Raw genomic sequence first — 8,919 nt, 5'->3', positions numbered from 1 at the left:
TTTTCCTATCTGAAGGAACTGCAAGGACAAAATTGGAGAAAAGCATAAGAGAAAGGAGGCCCAGTGATTGGCCCAAATTAAGATCCAACTCATGGAGAGGTCCTGGGGCCTGATACGGTTACAGATGTTTTGGTATGGTGTACTTGCAGACAGGAGCCTAGCATGGCTCACCTTTGAGAGGCCCAAGAAGCAGCTGAAAGAGTCAGATGCATATGTTAGCACCCAACCAATGGATGGAAGCCAGGGTCCCTTGTTATTGAATTGTGAAAGAACTGGTAAAAGCTGAGGAGGCAGATAGTGCAATGAGAACACCCTCAGTCTCAACTGACCTGAACCTCTGTGATCTCTCAGATACTGAGCCACCAACCTGGCAGCATACACTAGTTAATATGAGGCCCCTGATACATATACAGCAGAGAATTGCCTGTTCTTGCCTCAATGACAGAAGATGCACCTAACCCTTGAGAGATTGAGGCCCCAGGGACTGGGGATGTCTGGTGGGGTAGTGGTGGGAGATGGTGACATCCCCTTGGAAACAGGAGGAGGAATTATGTTGGGGAGGTGAGGTGGGGCAGACTGAGAGGGAGATGAAGACTACACAGTATAAAAGGATTAAAGAGTAAATAAAATTTTAAAAAGGAAATAGAAGGTCTTTTGTATTATACATAGAACAAACGTGCATATATGTACACACACATATATATGTACAGATACAAATATGAATGAATATATGTATGTATATAATATTAATATTTGAAATTCTTAAAGGCATATTCTTAGAATGCTGAACATCTGAAGGTCCCATAATTTGCTTTTAACATGTCTTCACAGAAAAGCAACCAAGAGTCTATGATTTTAAGAGTCTCCTGTTTTCATTCAGATAATTCTCTGTATGGTTTTATTATTATATTGTATTAATATATTTTATTAATCACATTATTAAACCCTATCAGTTATAAAGGTTACTTCATTCTTCATATTTCTATACATACATTTATTATACATCATCATTTCTAGTTTTCTATATGTTCCTCCATTATCATTTGTCTTCCCCAATATCATAGTAATGTAATGTAACAGTTACACAATAGTAGAATGAGATCTATGAAAAAAGATTCTAGATGGTTGATGGGTATAGGAAATAATAGTCTAAGTGTTCATCTATGAAAACCATTGAGAAAGATGTCATTGCCTTGAAGAGACTAGTTGAAACAGCTATAACTCTGAGAAATCTCAATATTTCTGAAAGTCCCAAATCTAAATGCAGGTTTTATGTGTGCATTTTCTTTTATTTCACATTTTATTTCATATTTTCATTAAAAAATTTAAACACATTCATATAAAACTTTATCAAATTTTATATATGTTCTCAGTATTTTTATTAAAACCTGTAAGTCAAGGAGGAAGGAAAATTACTCAGTTATCATAAGTAATAAATGACATGAAATCAACACTAGCCAGGTGCCTAGATAATGTCTATGAGATTTGTTAATATATTTACACAGAGAAATAAAAACTATTAAAGCTATACAACCAAAAAGATAATTTGTGAAGCAGAAGTATAAATAAGTATATTATGGGAAAGTAATTCATATGCAAAGAGTCATATTAATTTGGAATTTGTTGATACTACATTTTATGTTTTATTAATAAGAAATGATTGTGCCTTATTTCCTTCCAACAGCAACTACACAGTGTAAGTAATAGCAATAGAAATAATATGTTATAACAATAGCTTCAATATTCCCAAATTTATCACCAGAATATTTATGTTGCAATAACCTGTGATCTTAGCAGAAATAGGCACCAATTAGGCCCTTTCAAAAACAGTCAATCTTTGTGAATTCTACATGTGCTTATTTCTAAAAAGACTATTGGTGATTCATAAGATTAGTATCCATAATGAAACATATATAAGACTCACATGTTGAGAAAGCTTTAGCTTTATACCTACTCCCTGAGGCTGGCATTCTAAGAATACAAGAGATAATTTTGAAGTAAGAAAAAACAACCTCTAATATTGGTACACCACCTAAATCACTTGTTTTGTATTAATGAGAGTGTGAGAACAGGCAAGTTTGACCTGACCAAGTTCACAGAATTAGTGGGGAATTTCAAGATTACATGTGTGTGTGTGTGTGTGTGTGTGTGTGTATTTGTTTGTACAAATTTGTTGTTTGTTGTTCCTAGGTACATACATTGGGGCTGATACCTTGTTCAAACTAAGACAATGTTCACTTCTGGGGGAAAATGATGTTTTCTCTCTCAGCTGAAATTAATTTCCTGTAGCTCTTCATCTAGGAATTGAGCCTTAAAAGAGGCACACATATTTGCATATTAATTGGTATTATTATTTTTCAAGTCTTATTTAGGTGAAGACACCAATGATATTTCATGAGAGAAACTCCCCTGTCAGATGCAGGAGAAACAGCCAAGCAACAGATGCCTGCTTATTTCTGTCTCCCAAATTTTACTCCCTCCATTTTCTGTGATGGCTCCAGAGCCTTCTATGTTAGGTTTGTGTTTTTTATGTATCAAATGAAATTTTGTATCACATAGCCAGTGGTTATTTCATTTTCAGTAATTGGTTAATTCTCTAATGGTCTAACCTGCTAGGAAAATATGTTTCTTGGATAATGGATAAGAGGTACACTTATATGTCCATATAAGAATGAATACATAGAATGTGTTCAGTAATTATACTGGTTTAGGAAAGGTTAAAAAGGAGGTTCTTTTCCAGAGTCCTCAGATAATTCCTCTTGCTTGCTCCCACTGCACTATTTGTGCTTTCGCACAAGTAACTTACTACTATTTTTCAGAGGAACTCAGACCTTTACTATACCATCAGTAAAAAGAATTGATAATATAGAGTACTTTCAAGGATGGGGAAAACAAGTGCAGGGAGTATTTCTGGTGAAGAAGAAACAGCCATTACAGAAGCATCTGCTTTCACCATGAACTCACAAAATTCATAATGCTTCTATTCTTTTTTTAAATTTAATTTTATTTATAATTCAATTTTTACATTCCATATTCCATTCCCTGCCTCTCCCCTCCCACGCTCCAACAGATCCACATCCCAAACTTCCTCTCCACCCTACCCTGTCTTCACATGGATGCCCACACGCTCGACCCCATCTGACCTCTAAACTCCCTGGGGCATCCAGTCTTTGGAGGGTTAGGTGCATTATCTCTGAATGAGATAAAAGTCCTCTACTGTATGTGTGTTGGGGACCTCATATCAGCTGCTGTATGCTGTCTGTTTGGTGGTCCAGTGTTTGAAAGATCTCGGGGGTCCAGATTAATTAAGAATGCTGGTCCTCATTTTCAAAAATAAAAGAGCCTCTGGTGGAATCACCATCCCTGACCTCAAGCTGTACTATGGAGCAATTGTGATAAAAATTACATTATACTGGTACAGTGACAGGTAGATCAATGGAAAAGAATTGAAGATACAGGAATGAACCCACACACCTCTGGTCACTTGAGCTTTGACAAAGGAGCTAAAACCATCCAGTGGAAAGAAGACAGCATTTTCCACAAATGGTGCTGGCTCAACTGGCAGTTATCATGGAGAAGAATGTGAATTGATCCATTCTTATCTCCTTGTACAAACTCAAATCTAAGTGGATTAAGGAACTCCACATAAAACCATAGATACTGAAATTTATAGAAGAGAAAGTGAGGAAGAGCCTTGAAGATATGGGCACAGGAGAAAAATTCCTGAACAAAACATCAATGACTTGTGCTGTAAGATCCAGAATCAACAAATGGAACCTCATAAAATTGCAAAGCTTCTATAAGGCAAAGGACACTGTCAATAAGACAAAACGGCAACCAACAGATTTAGAAAAGATCTTTACCAATCCTATATCTGATAGGGGACTAATATTTGAAATATATAAAGAACTCAAGAAGCTGGACTCCAGAAAAGCAAATAACCCTCTTAAAAAATGGGGTACACAGCTAAACAAAGAATTCTCAACTGAGGAATACCAAATAGATGAGAAGCACCTAAAAACATGTTCAACAACCTTAGTCATCAGGGAAATGCAAATCAAAACAACCCTGAGATTGCACCTTACACCAGTCATAATGGCTAAGTTCAAAACTCAGGTAACATCAGATGCTGGCAAGGATGCTGGTGGGAATACAAGCTGGTACAACAAATCTGGAACATAGTACTACCAGAAGATTCAGTAATACCTCTCCTGGCCATATAACCAGAAGATGCTCCAACTTGTTAAAAGGACACATACTCATCTATGTTCACAGCAGCCTTATTTATACTAGCCAAAACCTGAAAAGAACACAGATGTCCCTCAACAGAGGAATGGATACAGAAAATGTGGTACATTTACACAATGGAGTACTGTGCAGCTATTAAAAACAATGAATTCATGAAATTCTTAGGAAAATGAATGGATCTGGAGGATATCATCCTAAATGAGGTAACTCAATCACAAAAGAACACATATGATATACATTCACTGATAAGAGGATATTAGTCCAGAATCTCAGAATGCCCAAGCTACAATTTGCAAATCACATGAAACTCAAGAAGAAGGAAGACCAAACTGTGGATACTTTGATCCTTCTTNGAAGGGGGAACAAAATACCCATGGAAGGATTTACAGAGACAAAGTTTGGAGAAGAGACTGAAGGAATGACCATCCAGGGATTGTCCCACCTTGGGATCTATCCCATAAAAAAAAACTACCAAACACAGACCCTATTTCAGTTGCCAGCAAGAGCTTGCTGACATGAGCCTGAGATAGCTGTCTCCTGATAGGCTCTGCCACTGCCTGACTATTACACAAGTGGATACTCACAGTCATCTATTAGAGGGATCACAGGGTCCACAATGAAGGATCTAGAGCATGGACCCAAGGAGTTGAATGAGTTTTCATTCCCATAGGATGAACAAAAATATGAACTACCAGTAACCCCAGAGCTCCCTGGAACTAAACCATCAATCAAAGAAAACACATAGTGGGACTTGTGACTCTAGCTGCATATGTAGTAGAGGATGGTTCAGTTGGTCATCAATGGGAGGAGAGGCCCTTGGTCCTGTGAAGGTTCTTTGCCCAAGTATAGAGGAATTTTTGGGCCAGGAACCTGGAGTGGGTGGGGTGAGTAGCAGGGGGAGAGGGAAGAGCATATGGAATTTTCAGAGTGGAAACTAGGAAAGTGGATATCATTTGAAATGTAAATAAAATATCTAATTAAAGAAAAGAATGCTGGTCCTCTGGTAGGATTGCCCTTCTCCTCAAATTCTTTCATCCTTCCCTAATTCAACAACAGAGGTCAGCTGTTTCTGTCCATTGGTTGGGTGCAAATATCTGCATCTGAATCTTTCACCTGCTTGTTAGGTCTTTCAGAGGGCAGTCATGATAGATCCCTTTTTGTGAGCCTCTGTAATAGTGTAATGCTTTGGGACCTCCCCTTGAGCTGGATCCCATTTTGGGACTGTCACTGGAGCTGCTTCTACTCTTTTTCCAGTTCAACAGAAGTTTCTACAAATAACTCAGAATTATAATGGCAGTGGGAAAAATGAGATTGATGCAGGTGTTAAACAAATAATAAAAACCTTGTCTTAATTAGGCATTGTTAGCCTAATGCCATAAATGTCAGAATAGTGCCATATGAATGGATTCAGGATAATGCCAAAAATGTCAGGACAATGTCATAAATATCAGGAAAAAATACCATAATCGTGGCATTATCCATGAGTAGGTTGTAGACTCTGACTAATATAATATTCACTTAAGCTTATTTGTTCTCTTTTGACACAATACTGTAAGTAATATGAGTTAGCAGCTTCAGATAATTATTTCTCTAATCCTTTGTTCAGATTTAGCTTTAATGGACACTTATGAGAAAATTAATCTCAATATTTCCTCAGGATTCAAATCCCCACAAACCAGAGAAAGCAAACCAATATTTTCATATACTTGAAATATAAACCTTAGTTTTATGGTATCTCATCATTATTCTAAGAGAAGAAATTGGTTGAATGGCAGCCATTTGACTCACCCAGTGATTCTCAAGACATTTCAGAAGGTCCCATTTAAAGTAAACAAGCCAGTTGTTTCACAACAGAAGAATAGTTACAGAAAATGTTGTTCATTTACATAATGGAATACTACGTAGCTATCAGGTACCACATATTTACACCTTCTAGGTCTCCTATCTGCACAGAATGGGTTTCTGATTGTAGGTGTGCAAAGGAGTCAGCGAGAAGGAGGGATGACAAACATGCGACACAAGGGAGTGTGGATCTGACTGTAATTTGTCAAATGAGCATCAAACTTTTTATACAGAAGAAAATAGGGAAGTTAGGTGATTCACCAGCAAGGTACAATGAGGTTATGGGATTCTTACATAAAATAGAGGAATATAAACACAAAGGACTGGCAGGAACCAACTGGGATAAAAAGCAGCCCTACCTAAGGTCAGCTTAATCTTAGAAGTCAGGGGTAAGGGCTTCGTGCCCTTGCCATAGTTCCTGTTATAGTCTATTGTATAGTCCACCTTTCCCTTAGGCCATTGTAAATTCCTGTGTATGGGTGTAACTTGGCTATCTATAGTTCTAAGTATCTACTCTGGTTCCTCCCTAGACCACAACGCCCCTTCTTCCTAGATAATGGTAAATTCCTATGTAGGACAATGACTTAGCTATCCATGCCCAGGGTCAGCTCAAGGACTGACAGCCTAGGACTAGTGAGGAATCTAACTTAGCCATATGTCAAAATTCAATCCTTAGAAGCTCTTATAATAAAGCAACATTAAGGGAAAGCACACAGATCCATTTACCAACTAAAGCAAGGATATTGGAGCATTTGATATATAGGATGCTACAGTTCCAGAAGACTAAGTTTCCATGAACTTTTTGCATTGGTACTGTGCCCAGGCTTTTCAGTCTGTCAGGGGGGTCACTACTATAGTGGATGTTGCAATTAGGAATGAGGAAATCCTGAGTTTTACAGGCAAATGGATGGAACTAGAAAATATCATCCTGAGTGAGGTAACTCAGACCCAAAATGTCATGAACGGTATGTACTCACTAATAAGTGTATATTAGCAATAGATAGATTTATAGATAGATAGATAGATAGATAGAGATAGATAGATAGATAGATAGATAGATAGATAGATAGATAGATAGATAGATAGATAGATAGATAGATAGATAGATAGATAAAGTACAGAATACCGAAGATACAGTCCACAGAACTCAAAAAGAACAACAAGCTGATGGGCCCTAGTGAGGATACCTCATTTCCACTTTTATTTGAGAATTTGATTTTGTTCTAACTCTAACAAAAATTGGGAACAAGAATTGTAGCTCTTATGTAGAATCCTTTTAACCCAATTTTATCATATTCTCTTCATTATTTTAGATATTAAATGTGATTATTAGACATATAATTGATCCTTTTGATTAATTTATGCATATTTACAATCCATATTTACAATCCATAAAACCATAAGAGAATGAAATGAATGCTTGAATTCACAAATACTTTAAATGTATTTAATACAATGGAAAACCTAACCTATGCCCATTTTTATCTGTAGAAGTGAACTACACATGTTGTTAACAGTGAGCACATTAATTACTACTCATTCAGTATTTTCTCTCTTAGAATATAGTCTCCATGAATATAAGAACTGTTTTTGATTTGTTGGTATCTCCATAAAATAGAAAATACGTATATCCTGAACAAATAACTGGTTTGCACTTAAGAAAAGAAAGTAACAATGTAATATTAAGGAAATAGTTGTTTAGATGATTTTTCTCAAAGCTTTCTTCATATCTTTGTTCCTNAGACTNTAGATAAANGGGTTCAGCATNGNNGGAANNACAGTATACATCANTGATGCTACAGAAGTTTTCCTGTATGATTCTGTAAATGCAGAACTAATGTATACCCCAAAAGCTGTCCCATAGAATAAGGAAACAACTGACAGATGAGACCCACATGTTGAAAAAGCCTTATGCCTACCGCCTGATGATGGCATTCTGAGGATGGAAGAGATAATTTTATAGTAAGAGAAAATAATCCCTATTAGGGGCACACCACCTAATGCACTAGTCACAGCATATACCAGAATGTTATTGATGAGAGTGTCAGAACATGCAAGCTTGATAACCTGATCAAGTTCACAGAAGAAGTGGGGAATTTCAAGAAATGTGCAGAAAGATAGACGCAATGTCATTAAGCCATGCAGAAGGGCATCCACAGTACTAATGCACAAAGACAACAAAATCATCACCAAACACAAGTAGAGTTTCATGATGGCTGAGTAGCGAAGGGGATTGCAGATGGCCACATAATGGTCATAAGCCATTGCTGCCAGAAGAAAGTTTTCCATTCCAGCAAAAAGTAGGACAAAGCTGAGCTGCGTAATGCAGCCTGTGTAACTGATGGCTTTGCTCTGTTTCTGAAGGTTTATCAGCATCTTGGGAACAGTGGTGGTGCTGAAGCAGATATCAGTGAAGGACAGGTTTGAGAGGAAGAAGTACATTGGAGTGTGGAGGTGAGAGTCAGAAACAATGGCCAGGATGATGAGCAGGTTCCCAGAGACTGTCACTAGGTACATAAGCAGGAACAGTCCAAAGAGAATGGGCTGAAGTTCTGGATCCTCTGAGAGTCCCAAAAGAAAGAATTCTATTACCCTTGTCTGGTTTTCTAGTTCCATAATGTGTTAGAGTCTGAATGGAGAAACACAAGTGATTGGTCACAAAACAAATGTATGAGGTCACTCTGACCCTACTCCCATTTTCCCATATCCATCCTTTGCCTTCTAATTCTGGTGTTTGTACCCTCCTCTGTACTGCATAACTTTATGTAGTGATTGAGTTTTCTTATATTATAGAACCAAACAATCATAAAAAGACAAGTAAATATAATT

The 8,919-nt window shown here is 37.2% G+C and overlaps 1 protein-coding gene across 2 annotated transcripts; it reads right to left on the bottom strand.

The window, feature by feature from the left end:
* Window positions 1–5,388: 5,388 nt before the first annotated feature.
* Window positions 5,389–8,706, bottom strand: LOC110315248 (putative gustatory receptor clone PTE03). Of its 2 annotated transcripts, XM_021189351.1 has the most exons (2): window positions 7,801–8,706; window positions 5,389–5,427 (listed from the first exon to the last, which is right to left on the bottom strand). In XM_021189351.1, exons 1-2 carry the CDS (start codon window positions 8,704–8,706, stop codon window positions 5,389–5,391), a joined length of 945 nt encoding a protein of 314 aa, XP_021045010.1. The 2 variants fall into 2 exon arrangements, with proteins under 2 accessions (XP_021045010.1, XP_021045011.1); XM_021189352.1 differs by lacking the exon at window positions 5,389–5,427 and having other exon boundaries at window positions 7,789–8,706.
* Window positions 8,707–8,919: the final 213 nt, after the last annotated feature.

This window comes from Mus pahari, unplaced genomic scaffold, assembly GCF_900095145.1.
Source record: "Mus pahari unplaced genomic scaffold, PAHARI_EIJ_v1.1 scaffold_9068_1, whole genome shotgun sequence".
Lineage (NCBI taxonomy): Eukaryota > Metazoa > Chordata > Mammalia > Rodentia > Muridae > Mus > Mus pahari.
The sequence above is the reverse complement of the archived record's forward strand: the minus strand, read 5'-3'. Positions and strand labels throughout refer to the sequence as shown.